Source organism: Balaenoptera ricei, chromosome 4 (genome assembly GCF_028023285.1).
Source record: "Balaenoptera ricei isolate mBalRic1 chromosome 4, mBalRic1.hap2, whole genome shotgun sequence".
Classification (NCBI taxonomy): Eukaryota; Metazoa; Chordata; class Mammalia; order Artiodactyla; family Balaenopteridae; genus Balaenoptera; species Balaenoptera ricei.
Window position 1 is genome coordinate 113,630,387 of NC_082642.1, and position 18,180 is coordinate 113,648,566.

Genomic DNA, 18,180 nt, shown 5'->3' on the forward strand with positions numbered 1-18,180 from the left:
ATGCTGAAATCTGCCAATAATGTTTCAGGATATTTGCATTTATTAGTCAGGATTGCTTTTTGATTTTTGTGTTTTGTGTGTTTGTGCTTTTGTCAGGCTTGGGGATCAAAGATCAAAAAACGAATAAAGTTTGCTATTCTTTTTAATGCTCTGGAATAAACTATATTGAAATGTACCTTAGTTTTTAAAAGGCTACTATAGGGCTTCCCTGGTGGTGCAGTGGTTGAGAGTCTGCCTGCCGGTGCAGGGGACGTGGGTTCGAGCCCTGGTCTGGGAAGATCCTACGCGCCGCGGAGCGGCTGAGCCCGTGAGCCACAGCTACTGAGCCTGCGCGTCTGGAGCCTGTGCTCCGCAACAAGAGAGGCCGCGATGGTGAGAGGCCCGCGCACCGCAATGAGGAGTGGCCCCCACTTGCCGCAACTAGAGAAAGCCCTCGCACACAAACGAAGACCCAACACAGTCATAAATAAATAAATAAATAAAATAAACAAACCCAAAGTTAAAAAAAAAAAAAGTAAGCTGAAATATTTTTTTTAAAAAAGGATACTATAAAAACATTCTGGGGACAATTAGGGACATTTAAATATGAGCTGGATATTTGATGCTTTAATGAATTTTGTGTGATAACTGTGATTATGCCAGACACTGTCTTCACTCTGAGGAGATGCATGCTGAAGTATTTAGGGGTGAAGTGTCAGAATGTCTGACTTGAAAATACGTGCTTATATAGAGATAAACCAAATATGGCAAAATGTTAATTATTAAATCTAGGAGGAGGATATATATCTGTTCATGGTACTATTTTAAGACTTTTTAAAAGTTGAAATTTTAACACTTTCATAATAAACTCAAGGGGAAATGCATAGCAATTATGGGGTTTTTGAAGCTTTAACAGACTATGTGGACCTGGCTTTGCAGCAGGAAGATCTTTAGTAACCTTTTAAATTCTGCTATACTTATAGCCTTTTGAGGTTCCTTAGCCTCTTACAATCTGTAAAAAAAAAAAAAAAAAAAAAGTCACCCTTCATTTAGACTTGGAACTTTATTGGCATAAAGTTGTATCCAACAATGGTTCCAAACACGGCTGGACGTGCTATTGGAACATCCGGGTAGAGATGCCCAGTAGGCAGTTGGACATAAGCCTCAAGCTCAGATGCCCAGCCTGGAGACTGATTTAGGAGTCATCAGAAGTTTAGACCAAGATGGAGCTCTGAATGTGAATGACAACACTCAAGTGGACTGTGAAAGGCACAGGCAGAAGAGGGGCCTGTGAAGCCTGGGAAAGAGCCATCCAAGAGGCAGGAGAACCAGGAGAAGACCATCAAGCGCAAGAGCTGGTGGGTGCTGTGTTCCTTACATCCCATGCAGGGAAACTGCCAACCTGGATTCTAGAGAAGAGGAAAGTAATAAAAATGAAAACTGTTTTTGAGCTTTCCCTTAGAACGTTCTGGGCATAATAGAAAAGCTAGATGCAGGGTTCCAGTTTTGGCTCTGCCACTTATTTTAGGGCAAATCACCTCACTCTCAGGACCTTGTCATCATGTGTAATACAAAAGGATTTAGAGGCAGAAGGAGAGAGGCGGGTGAGCTGAGTTTGTGCAGCCCTTCCACCACTCCACTCCCTGCCCCTTCAACCGCAGCAGCTCTGCCTGCGTGTTTCCATATTCCCTTTCATCAGATATTTGAAAAGCAGCCAAAGAGTAAAATCACTACACTAGATGGATCTCTAAAACCTAGCTAAAATTCTGCTGTTGCCAACCATGTCTCACCGCTTTAATGACCATGTCCAGGCTGGTACTGATCAGATTTCCATTTTTACTCCAGAGGAGCTATTCCAGCATCTCCAGCCATCTCTATTTACATGTCTTGATACCAGTTCAAACGCAACTGTCTGAAACTAAATTTATCCCCTCTAAGAGCTTCTCCTCCCCGCTTTCCTCTTTCACTCACAGGCACCACCCTTTATACTGTTTTCCAGTTCTCTCTGCTCCCCATCCCCTCCTCCTAAAAATCTAAGTCCCTTCTGTGTCTTTCAAGTCTTTTACCCCCAACCTCTGGCTAGCGACAGGGCGCTTCTTACTCTCCTGAAGCACCCCTTGATTGCTGCCCCTTTTTCTGTCCCCACGACCACCATCCACAGCAAGGTCTTCCTCATTTTGGGGAGACTACTACAGGCAACTCATACTGGTCTCCTTTCCACCAGCATCTTAACCTCCAGTCAGTCCTTCGTAGTATTAGGGAAATTAGTCTGGGGGAACATGAGTTCAATTTTGGGGGTGAGGTAGGTATACAAATGACTAAGAGAGATGAAGGACTGAAAATCAGGAGGAGGAATTGCAATCATCTGCACCAGAAAAAGAGCAGAAATTTTAAGAGTGGATGAGATCCTAGAAGAATGTTTGATACTACAAAAAACAAAAGACTCAAACTTGGGAATTATCATATTGGGTTTAGAGCTTTGCACAGGGTGAGAGTTGAAGGAGAGGGGTGGTGTGTGTGTGTAAACGTATGTGTAACTGCTTCTAAATTTCTGATGCAATTGTCTACAAATCAGAAGACTAGAGTTCAAAACTTTGCTTCATCACCAGAAGGCCATGTAACTTTGGGCAAGTTATTAGCAGCACAGGGATAGCAACTTAAAATACCTACATGGGCTAGAAAGGTACCTATGGAGTGAAGCTGGTGACTTGAAGAGAGAAAAGTGAGCAGTGACCTGATAGACGCCCCTAGCTCTGGCCTACTGTTTCCAGACCCCAGCAAAGAAGTCAGGCATAGCCTATCAGTCATGAGCATGAACTTTGGAATTGGATGGTCTGGTTTTAAATCCTGGCTCTAACACTTATTTGCTATATATCTTAGAAATAGTTATCCTCTTTGTGCCTTTATTTCTTCATCCATAATATGGGGATAATATCACACACAGCCTAAGACTGTTGTGAGGATCACACTATGACCAACTGGGATTTACCCCAGGAATAGGAGGTTGGTTTAACATATGAAAACCAATTAATGGAATAAACCTTTAATAAAGAAGAAAAGCCACATGACTATCTCCACAAATGCAAACGACTTCTGACAAAAATCCAACACTGTTCATGATAAAAAATACTGTCAGAGGCAATGTTTGTGTACCCCTACAATTCATATGATGAAACCCTAATCACTAGTGTGATTTGGAGACAGGGCCTTGGGGAGGTAATTAAAGTTAGATGAAATCATGAGGATGGGGCCCTCATCATGGGATTAGTGTTCTTGTAGGAAGAAGAAAGAGCAAGAGAGCTCTCTTTGAGAGCATAGAGGAAAAGACATACAAAGACACAGTGAGAAGGTGCCCATCTCCAAGTCAGGAAGACAGCTCTCTAGAACCTAACCATGCTGGTACCCTCATCTCGGACTTCAGCTTCCAGAACTGTGAGAAAATAAATTTGTTGTTCAGGCCACCCAGTCTATGGTATTTTGTTATGGCAGCCTGAGCTGACTAATACAAACACTCAATAGACCAGGAAACAGAATTTCCTCAGCCTGATAAAGGCCATCTATGGGAGATTCACACTTAATGGTGAAATTCTAGATGCTTTCCCTCTAAGATCAGGACAAGACAAGAATGTCCGCTTTTATCACTTCTATTCAACATTGCACTGGAAGCTTTAGCGAGGGCCATTATGTAAAAGAGGAAATAAAAGGCAGCCAGATTGGAAAGAAAAAAGTAAAACTATCTCTGTTCATAGATGATAGAAATGGAGAAAATCCTAATGAATCCACAAAATACTGTTAGAACTAATACAAAATTGAGCAAAATTGGAAAATACAAGATCCATTAACAAAAATCAATTATATTTCTCCACATTAGCAATGAACAATCTGAAAATGAAATTAAGAAAACAATTCCATTTACAATAGCATCAAAAGGAATAAAATACTTAGGAATGTATTTAATAAAAGAAGTTTAAGACTTGTACACTGAAAAACTATAAAACATCATTGAAAGAAATTAAAGAAGACCTAAATAAATGTAAAGACATCCTATGTTCGTAGATTAGAAGGCAGTATTGTTAAGATGCCAATAATCCCCAAATTGATTTACAGATTCAATACAATACCTATCAAAATCCCAGCTACTTTTTTTTTTTCAGAAACTGATAAGCTAATCTAAAAATTCATATGGAAATGCAAAGGGCTAAGAATGAGAAACTAAGAAATAGTCTTGAAAAAGATCAAAGTTGGAGGACGCACACTTCCCAATTTCAAAAGTTACTACAAAGCTATAGTAATCAAGACAATGTGTTCCTGGCCTAAGAATATATTTACAGACCAATGGAATAGGAATGAGAGTACAGAAATAGAACCTCACAGTTATGGTCCACTGGTTTTCAACAAGGGTCCCAGACTGTTCAATGTGAAAAAAAAATAATTTTTTCAACAGATAATGCTGGGACAACAGGATATCCACATGCAAAAGAAAAAGTTGGACCCCTACCTCATATTCATATACAAAAATTACTCAGAATGGATCAGTGACCTAATTAAAAGAATTAAAACTATAAAGCTTATAGAAGAAAACATAGGAGTAAATCTTCATTACCTCTGATTAGACAACTGATTACTTAGATATGACACCCAAAGCACCAAGTGACAAAAAGAAAAACAAAGAAACTGGATGTCACCAAAACTAAAAACTTTTATGGTTCAAAGGACACCATCAAGAATATGAAAAGAGAACCCAAAGAACGGGAGAAAATGTATCTGACAAGAGATGTGTACCCAGAATATGTAAAGAACACTTACAACTCAACAATAAAAACAAATAACCCAATTTAAAAATAGGCAAGGAATCCAAATCAACAGTTCTCCCAAGAAGTTATACAAATAGCCAATAAGCACAGGAAACTCAACCACCATTAGTCATTAGGGAAATGTAAATGAAAACCACGAGATACCACTTCACGTCCTAGGATGGCTAAAACAAAAAAGACAGGAAGGCAAAAAAAGCAAGGAAGGAGAGAAACTGGAGCACTCATACACTGCCAGATGGAATGTAAAATGGTCAAGCTCCTCTGGGAAATAGTTTGGAAGTTCCTCAAAAGTTAAATGTAGAATTTAACATATGACAGAGTAACTCATAGATACCTAAGATAATTGAAAACATGTCAACACAAAAACTTGTATGTGAATATTCAAAGCAGTATTATTATTAATAGCCAAAAAGGAGAAGCAATTCAAATGTCCATCAATTAATAAATGAATATAAAAAGTGTGATATATCCATACAATGGAATATTATTCAGCCATAAAAAGAAATGAAATTCTGACAGATGCTACAACATGGATGAAGCTTGAAAACATCAGGCTAGGTGAAAGAAGCCAGACACAAAAGCCACTTATTGTATGATTTCTTTTATCATAAAATGTCCAGAATAGGCAAATCCATAGAGACAGAAAGTAAATTAGCGGTTACTAAAGGCAGGAGGGAGTGGGGAAGAGGGGAGTGACTGCTAATGTGTGTGGGGTTTCTTTTTGGGGTAATGAAATGTCCTGGAATTTAACAGTGGTGATGGTTGCGCAACTCTGAATATACTAAAAACCACTGAATTGTAGACTTTTTAAAAAGGTAAACTTTATAGTATGTGGATTATATTTCAGTGAAGTTTTTTAAGTTCAAGATGTTAATGGTAAAGTTGAGATATTACTTTCATCACACATTCAACCTATGGAGTTGGGTCTCCCCCAAGTCAAACTGTCAAATTTTAAGTAGAATAGAACTGTCAACCTATGGCAGTTAGTTTAGTATGTTAGAGTATCATGCTAAGGAGTTTTAATGGTCCTGTATGAAACATACCAGTGGCAAAATGGTTGAGTATATATCAGTAAAAATTTATCATCTCTACTAGAAAACATGTTTTATTAATGGTGGACAAGTGACATCAAATATTACATAGGGGATTAATTTTACACCTTAATAAGCAATAATAATTCCCAGGGATTGGGGAGAGATGAGGGGTACTTTTTCTTTTCACTCAATTTCTTCGAGCCTTGTTTTTCTCATCTTGAAAATACAGAAAATACCAACCTCATAATGCTGCAACCCCTGCAATCCTTAAGGGTCCACGAGAGGTAGATATCCCAGAGTGAATTCTAGTTCTCTGGTTATCGGGACAGTGAAGGGAGGATAAGCTACATAAGTATCTAATACAATCAACGAAATGTCTTTTCATTTGATATTCATGACTAATAACTGGGCTATTTCAGATGAGGAAACTGAAGTTCAGATGAGTAGTTCAAGGGAGGAATTTACTACATGTAGAAAGTAATGTAATTAGTTTTAAACTACCTCTTTCCTCCTCCCCATCTAGAAGAACAGAAATAGGAATCTAATACTTTAAAACCTAAAATCTGAACATTTAAATTCCACTGAAAGGATAGCCCTCAATTTCCTAATTTTGTTGTATCCATAGAGATTTACAAATGGGGGGAAAGGGAGAAAGAGAGAGGGAGAGACACACTGTCCTTAAGAACAAAGTTTTGAGCAAACTGTACTGATTTATTTACAATTGTAATTTATAAAGAGTAACACAAATATCTTTACACTAATATTATGAAAGAAGTCCCATGGCTGAAATGGGCAACAAATGAGACTTCAAGACATTTCTAAAAGGGGCACCAAAAGAAGGGAAAAAATGCAATACAACAGTTGTGGGGAGAGTTATAAATATCAAGTATTGCACCAGGTGCAATTTCATGCAAATGTCTTCAACCACTCAAACTTCATTATTTAGATATTAGAATAAAATATCTTGAACTATGTTGCCTTTTTTTCACTTGATTTCCATTAAGTAAATGAAAATAACTGGCTGTAAACAGAATACATCTAAATATTTCTCCTATCAACCCCTTAGAGACAATCCATTACATTTTAGGACACAGCAGGTTGTGAGGATTTGCTACTTCCCAAACAGATTTTATAAGCAGTCATTCCATGGCCCCAAACGTGTTCCTGGATTTCTTTCACCAAATGTGTCTAATATGAACCTCAATGAATTAAACTGAGAAAGCTGCAAAATAAACCAGACCACTTTTCAGTTTTGTCATATTAAGAGACTAAAAATCATTTCAAACCACTGGAACTTTAGTAAGAGAACAAAAACCAAAGAAGAGAAAGAAATTTCAGAAAGTGATGATAAAAACTAGTTTAGACAGCTCTCTGATTATCTGGCTTTTCTTTAGGTGGATAAAAGTGTGGTCACAGATATAATCTCACTGAGGATAAATCCATGTGTATTCAACACCTGTTTCGAAACATTCTAAACCAAATATTCCTCTTGTAATAAAGACCAATGACATTTTTAAAGATACAAGTCAGTCCCCCAAGTGTTAATTTTAATCTTAACATGCCTACCTACTTATTATAATGCTTTTAACTGCTCCTTAGAGACAATTAGGATGAAGTTTAGTATCTGAAGCACTAAGTGTTCAAACTATTAGCTAATGGTGCAAAGATGACTTAGAAACTGATGTTTCAACATTTCACTAGCTGGTCTGCATTTGAGTTGGCTGGAATCTTCATCCATTGCATTAAAAAAGATTTCACTCTTTTTAAGAACAGAAACAGCAAGCTAATTATTAATCTATGTAATACTTTTTAGTTTCTGATACTGCTCAGTGGATAAACCTAAATGTAGCAATTAAAGGGGTCTCTTCAACGAATTCTATCTCTAATTTTCAGTGAAGACACTGCAAATATATATGTGTATGGTTGTTTTTAAATCTAAACTGATGCATGTTCCCTTAAAGCAGCTCTTCAAAACAGAACTGCATTCTGCACCCTTAGTTCTAAGGGCACAGGGTCAGTTACTTCAAAGTCATTTAATAACTGACCTTTATAAGAAATCATTTTATAAAACCAAAACCAAAACCAAAAATGCAAAAGAAAATTTTAAAAAAATTTAACTTTCCAGAGATTGATTATAATAATTTACACCTTCTTAGACTTGCTATTCAAGCACCCCCATAAGCAAATGAAAGTCTCCGGTTAGTATTCAGTCAGGAAAATATGTCCATATTTCTCTTGGTTGCCTTAATTTCTTTTGAAATAATTTTCTTTTATATTAACTTTCCAAAGCATCCAAAACTTTCATGATCTGTTGTTTTATGGCTTTGGTAGCATCTCCTGCATTTGGAATCAAATACCTATGAGGGAAAAATATATATATTAATATAGAGCCTTCTGTTCAGGACTCAACTTAGATATCACTTCCAATGGGGAAGTAACCTACAAATCAAGCACAGATGCCCTCCTATGTACTCCCCATCACTTATTTCAACATATACTCAAAAGAGTTATTCTGAAAGAAAGAAAACCTAAATGCAAAAGCGAGGTGATCTTTCATATTGCACAGAGCACGGTGGAATGAGCTGGAGGTCATGAGTCAGGAGGGCTATATTTGGTTCTAACACAAGTGTGAAGATCTAGAAGTCATTCAACCCCTCTGGGCTTCACATTTTTACCTGTAAGATTAAAGATGGTTTAGCTTCGATAGCAGTGTGGTCTATGGCCCTTGTGCTGGTCCATGAACTATTTGTCACTGGTCCACAATGAGATAAGGAAGAACTTGTACCAGGCTTGTACAGGACTTGTAAATTAACTACATCATCCAGCACACTGCTTACTTCGTTGATACGTTTTTAAAACAAGAATTTTTTGATGAAGGAAAATAAAAGCTCCTTATTTAATTGCAAACCAGCATTTAGTGTAGCACTGGTGTAGATTATTCCTAAAGACCCTTCTGTCAAAAAGTTTGTGAAATTAGCTACTGCACTTAATGAAATCATGTGCTAATGGCTAAACCATATATTACTACAAATTTGCAAGAAAAAAGATAGCGAGAATACTAATAAAAATGGTTCAAGTATCCTGTTCCACCACCCATTCCCCAAAATAGAGAAACAAACCGTGTTTAATAATGAACTAATTCAGTAATTCAGATAACATCATCCTAAGAAAATCTTACCTTTCGATTGCCAAGATTTCTATTCCTGAAGTGCTGCTGTTTCCATACTTGAAGGTAATTAGCTCAGGATGTTTTTTTTTGGATGTTATTTTAACCACAGAATTTAGTGCTTGTCGAGACTGTATATAAGCCAATCCTTTCCGTGAAAGAATCTCCCTTAAACAGTACATATGTGTTGCAGTAACCAACAGATGACTTGAGAGGGACAAAAGCATTAAAAAAACAAAAAGAATTTAAAGAAATGTCATTTAAAACAGCTATTACTTCAACAGCTCCAATTATATAAAATGTTCAACTCCAGATGAAATTACTTTTGAGTTAAAAAGTGAAGGCAAAGGATCGTCTATAAACAAATAAGCTACCTAGTAACAGCTTTTAATTTTCCTTTAGTTGTATGCAAAATTAATGTTTTATTAACAGATAATCCTGTAACTGTTTAAGAGCAAAAATTATATTTAATATAATAAAAACTATAATACAATTAGAAATCATTAAAATAATAAATTTTTAGAATCTATTCTATATGGTATTTGGAATATACTACCTTTCAGACTTTTAACAGTAAACTATCCTCATTCAACATACCATAACATATACTTTATGTCAAAGACCACTAAGCAATACCTGGGCTGCCTTACATATTTAATAATATTCTGTAACTGGATCCTAAAGGCAAAATAGGGATAGAATTATTAATACACACACCCTGCTTTGTGTCTCAGCTCACTTTTAGTATAGTGATAATACTCGCACACTTTTATGAAATACAACAGGACAAACATCAGATATCCAGACTGTGGGACATTCTGCAGAACAGTTGGCCTAGACTCAAAAAGGATTCATTCATCATGAAGAAAAGGGGGACGTGTGGTGAGGGAAGCAGTATTGTTCTACACTGGGTGAGACTAAAGAGAGATAACAGGCAAATGCAATGTGTGAAACAGGACTGGATCCTGGACCAGGAAGAAAAAAACAAAGACTAGATACTTTAGAGACACTGAAAAAATTTGAGTGTGTTCTGTATGTTGAATGATGTTCATTAATTTTAAAGCTTTTAAAGATGTGATAGTGCTACTGGAGCTGTGGAGGAGACTGTTGATATTCTTTGGAGATTTACGCTGAAGCATTTGGGGTAAAGTGTCGTTTCTGTAAGCTTCTTCTGAATGGTCTGACAAAAAGAAAGTGTATGTGTATGTGTGTATGTATATACAAACATAAAAAGAGAGGTGGGGTAGTGTGAAAAAAAGTTAAAAGCTGGTGAGTCTGAGAGAGGCTTATAAAGCTATTCAATGTACTATTTCTTCAACTTTTCTGTTTAAATTTTTCAAAATAAAAAAATTACATAAGAAATATTTTTAAAAAATCAAGACATATAATACAAGTTGACAGAGGGAAATTAAATCTCATTGTGTGTTTTTTTTGTTGTTGTTGCACTGCACGGCATGCGGAATCTTAGTTCCCTGACCAGGGATTGAACCCGTGCCCCCCGCAGTGGGAGCTCAGAGTCTTATCCACTGGACCGCCAGGGAAATCCCCAGGAAATTATATCTTATTGTACTTGGATACATAAAATTTCTTCTGCAGCTACCTTTTATATCATTACTTCCCTAAATTCAATTTTACTTCTGAAGAAGGTATTTTAAAAAGTACCTAGGAAATATGTGTCCACTTTCTTTCACTTCTTTACAAGGAAAATGATGCTTGACGTCTGGCTTGTTTATCCAAGTCTGAATGTTTACAACCTCTTTTCTGTCATCATCTGACATTGAAGAACTGTCAATTTCATCTATAAAGAATCATAAGATGTTAAAAGTGGGTATCACCAACTTTAAAAATGATACATTTTTTAATAGCCTGAAAAAAATTTCAGTAGCATTTTAAACACACAGGTTGGAAGAAAAAAAATCAATTCTAACCCAGCTACTATATTTCCTTATGCCACTGGTACTACTATGAAAGCATTATTATGAAACATCACTCTATATGGTAAGAAAATCAAGTGAAAATATTGAGAATATACTTTTAAAATATTAAACTATGAGGAATTTCAACTTTTTTGATTTATATAACATAACTCTAATCTATGACTAGTCTGTAGAGAGATGGCAGAATTGTCCAATAATAATATTAGCATCTATCTTGAGGGCAAAGATGGCAGAGTTCTTTTTCTCTTGCTGGTTTTTTTTTTTTTTTTAAGTATAGTAGATTTACAAAATTATATTAGTTTCAGGTGTACAACATAGTGATTCAATATTTTTATAGATCGCACTCCATCTGCAGAGTTGCTGGTTTCTGATTTTAAGGAAAATAACAACAACAACAAAATCCATGCTGGGATAGATGAGTAAAAATCTATTTAGTGGGATTTTTTTGTGAGAGAAATAGAAGACATTCTAGTTATTTTGTTTTTCTAATTTAACAAAGGGGAATTACACCCCTAGAGTTAATAACTGTAGATATTCTTCTCTTTGCTTTTTAAGAAATCAAAATATAAAAAGACATAATAAAAAAATGAAATCTCACATATCTATTCACTTCTAGCTTAAATAAAAAAGTGAAGCGCTCATGGATTTCTGCCCAGTCACATCCCCCTTTCTTCCCCACTAAGAAACAGTGACTATGTGAATTTGGTATCTCATCTTTACTTTTAACCCAACATGAATATTCTTAAATAATATACAGTAGTGTTTTGCATTTTAAGTAAAATTTATATAAACAGTACACTGTTCAATTGTATTCTTCTGCAACTGTTACCCTACTCCCAACATTGTAAAATTTATCCATGTTGACACACATAGCTCTAGTTTTCTTATTTTTCATTACTGTGCAATTTTCCAGAGTGTAAATATATATGTGTATATATACAAGTATGATATGTGAAATATACCATCATTTATTCATCCATTTCCCTCTTCCCTTTGTTAATGGAATAACAAATATTTAGAGAGAGATAGAGACTGACAGGTAACAGGAAAATGGCAAAAGAGGGGAGGAAAAAGGAGAAAAGGAATAGCACTCAGAAGTGCATGAAACAGAAGATAAAGAATAGCTAGAGAAGGTGTTGGGGAAAAATCTATATAGAAATAAAATACAATATACTGATTATTTTACTACAATATAAAATAAAAGAAGAAGTGTATTTTTAGATTTTATATACAGGAATATAAAAATTTTGTGTAGGAGAAAATAAAAACTCTGTGTATTTGCTTCAAAAAAAAGAAATAACATATAGAAAATTACATTTACCTCAATGCAGTTTTCAGGAAGTTGACTCTGTAATAGCCATTAAAATGTCAAATGTGAGTCCCTCTAATCTGGCAATCTTACTGTTAAGAATTTACCCTCTGGATATACTCTTGCAAAAACTCTTGCAAAAGTTTACCTAGATATATGCATAAAGATAGCCATTGCTATTTGAAACAGAAATAAAACTGGAAAACTACCAGTGTCAATTGGGAGAAGAATGATTTAATTATGGTACGTTTGTATACTAGGAAGAGAATTGTGAAGGTATACAGGCTGAGGTGGAAAATGTGAAACATATATTACTAAGTGGAAAAAGCAAGATGAGATTTGGGAGTATTTTTTTCTTATTTGTACTTTTACATACAACATATACTTTACATACCATACATATTTTTATATATTTTTTCTAACTCAATACACATTAATATTAATTATGATTACTTAAGCAGGGTAATCTGGGCAGTGGGATTATGAACCAAAGTAATAAATTATTTTTTGAAATATAAAGAAAGACAATCACAGAGGATGACAAACTTCCCTGGCATAATATCCCCATCTTGTGGCCCTTTAGGCTACTGCCTCCAGTTTCAAAAGGCTCTTTTCAGATGTCTCAATTTTGGAATTTCCCAAACTTCAGCCTCACAGCCCTCAATCTCCTACCTGGGTGGATCAGGGGGATTTAAATCCAATCCCATGGATTTAAATACTATTTATATATTGATAATTCCCAGATTATCACCAGCTTAGACTTCTCTCCTCAGCTAAAGACTCCTATAATCAACCGCCTACTCAGCATTTCTATGGCATAATTTAAGATGTCTAAAACCAAACTCTTAATAGAAAAACCACAGACTCTCCAATCTCCTCTACAGAATCTCATTGTGTCTTTTTTTTTTTTTTTTTTTTTTAAGCAGTTGTTCAGCTACGCCCAGAATGATCTCTATCATCACTACTGGTGCCTGAAGAAAGCAGTCTATAAATAAGTGTATTGCTATACCTGTGTCGTATTCTTCTTCATCCCCAATGCTGAAAACAGGCTTTACACCACGGTAAGGCTTGCCCACTCTGTCACTGCTGCTCACATGCCTATATTCAAAGAAGTTTAGGAGGGAAATCATCACTTAAGTTACCAAAGATTTTCACCAAGTATCGTTTGAATATTAAAACAAAATACAAATGTTCTGTGTGCCCACCATGTACCACCCAGTTCCAGGAGAGCTATGTTAAGGAAATTGAAACAAGATAAGGAAATTGTTAGCAAAAGTGGCATAAGGTCTTGGTATGCGGAATGTTTTCAAATCTGTAAAAATTAAATTTTAAACAATTTTAATGTTCATTTAAAACCAATGTATTGTGAAGTTCCTTAACCTCTCTGTGCTTCTGTGTCCTTATCTGTAAAATGGTGGTAACAATATCTACCCTTCCTGGTTACTGTGAAAATTAGATCAGTTAGGACTTCCCTGGTGCCGCAGTGGTTAAGAATCTGCCTGCCAATGCAGGGGACACGGGTTCGAGCCCTGGTCTGGAAAGATCCCACATGCCGCGGAGCAGCTAAGCCCGTGCGCCACAACTACTGAGCCTGCGCTCTAGAGCCCGCGTGCCACAACTACTGAAGCCCGCGAGCCTAGAGCCCGCACTCCGCAACAAGAGAAGCCACTGCAATGAGAAGCCCGCGCACCGCAATGAAGAGTAGCCCCCGCTCAACACGACTAGAGAAAGCCCATGCGCAGCGACAAAAACCCAACACAGTCAAAAATAAATTAACAAAAAAATTAAATCAGTTAATATTTGGTAAAGCTCTTAGAACAATGCCTGGCATACAGCAAGTGCTACATACATGTTTGTTAGACAAAATAGTTTACGAAACCGAATATTCAAATTCCAGTAGGAGTGCCTAATTCTCATATGGGTACAAATGTCTTAAGGTTTTTCCTCCCATTTTTTTTTTCATTACTGTTACTTTTGTTTTAATAGAAACGAAGATGCTACTTCTTTTACATAAATAAACCATGAAAATGAATTTGCCTTTCACTTTCAAGTGGCAGAAACATAAACGTAAACTCAAACTTAGTAAGTTCTGCAGGAAGTATGACCTCTTTTTTAATATAAAAATCAATACCTCATTACTTTTCAGGTAACCTCAAATAAACCAAGAAGTAAACTTAAAATATTTTGACAAAATACCACGTTTCTGGAGAAAGAGTATTGTATTATTTGTAGAATAAGGTTCAGCTAAGATAATCTATGATGAAGGAAAACTGTGGCTTTTTTTTTCCTTGTCATATATCGAGAGTTCAATGTGGAAAAAAATCAAGTCATGTGTCTTTACTTAGTCTTAGAATTCAATTTTTCCAGAAGACAGAGATCAAATCTGTATTTTAAATAATTTCTTAATACATATCATCAATAAAAATCAAGACCTAATTTTGTTAAAATACGCTTAAATCTTTATTTCTCCCAAAACAACATTCCTCAACAGAAAACCAATGAGAGTTGAGTGTATAACAGAATTATAAGTTAGATTAATCAATACACTGCTTACATTTTAAGTTATAAAATCATTTGATTTTTATGTTAAAGCACATCTAATGTAAAATTATCCAATAAATTATCAAACTATGCTCATTAAAGAAAATGAAAGAAATAATTCAAATACCTATGAAACTCAGACTCAGCTTTCTTACAAAAGGCAAAGATAATACAGCTTTGTGTAACAATACTTTAGTGCCATCTAGATTATAAAATTGTATGAGATTAAGTTATTGGTTTTCTCCTGATGTTGAAGTATAAACTGCTATAACATAGAAAGTAACAAAGAAAATGTTTACAGTAAATGCTTGAACCAGAATATAAGTAACATCCAAAAAAAAAAGCTGGACTCTTTTTAAAAAGCAGTATATCTATGCTTTTTTAGCAGAAACAAAATCTACAAGAGTTTGACTAGATTTTAACCTGATTTACTGACCTCAAAATCCAACCCAATTTATTCTAACTTTTCACTAAACTCTATTTTCAAAATGGATATATCTGCCTGTGGACTAGAGAAGATAATCTGAATGTTTAAAAAATTATTTGCAATAAAACTTGGGAGTTAAAATTAGACTAATTCAATGGTCCTGTAACAAGAGAAAACAGAAAGATGATTCACAAATAGATTATAATTTTAAAAGAAGCAATCTCCTTTAAAATTATAAAATTATAATAGAAGCTCTGTAATTGGCATTGACATTCACAGTAAATAAAAACTCTTATCCGTAAGTTGAAAGTAAACTATTGTTAAAAATGCTACTTCTAATTCACTGAAAATATTGAAATATTCCAAAGCTTAACTTACATTCAAAGTATGATTAGAATTTCTTTTTAAATGTTCATAGGGATTGCTATCATTGATATTCAAATTCAAATTGCAGAAAAATCATGAGTATAAAAACTGTAAGGCCATACAGTATAATGTTCTTTTGTTTATCCTAATTGAAGATCCAGTAGATTTCTAAACTTTAAACCTATGGAATCTAATGACAAGTACCCCATTTTATTGGGGTCAGAGAAGAGATGGATTACATTTTAACATGTCCACCATGGCCTAATTTCTTTCAAGGAAAAGCAAGGTAGAACTCTAGAACTATAGTTCGTTGAAACCAATTTATATAATGTTAACTCACCAACTTAAATACATACATCATATTAAGAAAAACCTAGCAATATTATAAAACTACAGTGTACATGAAATAACAAAAAATTTGAACAACAAACTGTGCCTTTTTTCAGATGCTATAATTTTCCCTACTGTTAGAGCACAAGACAGAAGTAAATGATCTCCAAAGCTAATACCCTCCTAACTCTGAGACTACATATTTTCTTTGTTTCACCTTCCTCTGTCTCAGAATAAAAACTGCAGATTTTATAAAGTTGTTGGGTTTGAACGTACTTGATTTTCATCTGAGGAATGGGAGATATAAAGAAGGCAAGGAAAAAAATTAAAATGATCGAGCAAAAAACCAAAAGGAAAACATATCAGCATCACATACTCCTAAAAGCAGAATGAGAAAAGTTTAGCACTTGAAACAGCTGCATGAAATTTTAGCCAAGACAACATGAGGCTTATAGACAGCATGAGGCATGCTAAAGGAAAAGGATGGTCCAGTAAAGCTGCTCTACTCATTGGCTTACCGCTCGGTACATGTTCTGTCTGGCCAAGGAAGATTGAAAGACATTCTATAGCAAATTGAGGCAGAGGACAGAACAATATGATTATTAAAAATGCAAAAGGTTTAAAACAAAAATATAGTATAATCAGTTTTTCTAACCCAGAGGGTATATTAAAAAAGAATGTTTTGATCATCCCAAGTACAAAGAAAAATGAAGAAAAGCCAGTTTCAAGTGATTCTTTAACGAAGAGAATAAATAGTCTTTTCAACTCGGAATTAACACTAGTTCATTTTAAAATAAAATTTTAAGTGTTCATGCTACAAAATGTACCAATAATAGTACCCTAATTGAGAATGCACTAACTAAAAGTAATTTTAAAAATAAGGCTTTTGAAAGCAGACATAATTTTAATGAGCAAAAAAAACCTTTCAGCCTTGATAAAACACTTTAACATTATCAGGTGTCCATTGTAGACAAGGTACAATTTTTTGGATTAGTGAAAATAATCTACATCTTCTTTGCTATTTATTAATGATCTTTCCAAGATCAGGCTTGCTTAGAAACAAATTTCACGCTGGGATTATTAGGTTAGCTTTGAACTGTAAGAACAAGAAAGATCAATGAGACCAACATGTGGAGGGAAAAAAAACATACTGTGCCCTCACAGTTCCAGTAAGAAACAATATAACAGACATTCTTAAACTTATCATTTGTTAGCTGGTTACTTCATTTTTAATTGGGAAAATAGGGGTCACACATGCTGTGAACAAAATTCTATGAAGATCTGAATTCTTAAACTTTACAAAAACGGGTTTCTGCTTTATTTAGTATGACCAAATTTTCTAGGTTTTAAATTCCTGAAGCGGAGAAGAGATTCCTGCTATGAGATTACTGCACTTAGCAGATGATTCCCAACCATGTGACATGTGGGAAGCAGCTGCTATATGAAGTGTCATATACATAATAGCATTGGAGTATTTTTTTTCTAATGAATGGCGTGAAGGGGCAGAATTATTACTTGCCTCCTATTCTGAGCAGTGGGAGAAGAGAGAGTAATCTCTATAGTAAAATTTTATAGCAATAAAGAACATCTCTGTGATGATGACGAAAACTGGAATCATCTAATAAAAAAACGTAATTTACGATCCTTTTCTAGAACACATTCTATTCAACTAACATTTACTGTTAAGATACTTTTCTATAGTTTTAATTACTCATCACAAATTCATACTGTATAAGCAACTCACCGGTCCACAGGAGTTGATGTATTCTCAATAAAACTGATAACTTTTTCCCTGACATTAACGGATTTTGTCTTCAAAGCAACAGTCATTTTATTTACTAGTGATTTCATTCCTCTATCATTTGAGCCATTAGAAGATTCACCCTGAAAAAAAAAAAAAAAAAAAAACCAACTTACTGATGGATTAACTGCTCTCCAAATGATTAGCAAGATACACTACTGCTAAAGGTTATCTAGATGCTATGACCTGAACTGGGTGCACCCCCCGACCATAAATTCGTGTGTTAAAGTTCTAATCCCCATGATACCTCACAAAGTGACTGAATGTGGAGATAGGGCCTTTAAAGAGTAAACTAAGGTTAAATGAGGTGGGCCCTAGCCAATATGACTGATATTCTTACAGGAAGAAGGGGATACATCAGGGATTCACATGCACAGCAAAAAGGCCATGTGCCAACATCACAGGAAGGTGGTACTCTGCAAGCCAAAGACAGAGGCCTTAGGAGAAATTAAACCTGCTAGCCCTTTGATCCCAGA

General features: G+C 35.2%; 1 protein-coding gene across 2 annotated transcripts in view; it reads right to left on the reverse strand.

Moving 5' to 3' along the window:
* Nucleotides 1–6,517: 6,517 nt before the first annotated feature.
* Nucleotides 6,518–18,180, reverse strand: part of TBC1D23 (TBC1 domain family member 23) — a 69,167-nt gene continuing 57,504 nt past the window's right edge. Inside the window, exons 14-19 of one of the 2 annotated variants that reach the window (XM_059921288.1) lie at nt 17,648–17,787; nt 16,422–16,466; nt 13,249–13,337; nt 10,656–10,791; nt 9,006–9,200; nt 6,518–8,184 (exon numbers count right to left, since the gene is read on the reverse strand). In XM_059921288.1, coding sequence (XP_059777271.1) covers nt 8,103–8,184; nt 9,006–9,200; nt 10,656–10,791; nt 13,249–13,337; nt 16,422–16,466; nt 17,648–17,787 — 687 coding nt within the window. In that variant the 3' untranslated portion in view covers nt 6,518–8,102. The remainder of the gene's footprint in view (nt 8,185–9,005; nt 9,201–10,655; nt 10,792–13,248; nt 13,338–16,421; nt 16,467–17,647; nt 17,788–18,180) is intronic. The other variant, XM_059921290.1, reaches the window with a different exon arrangement.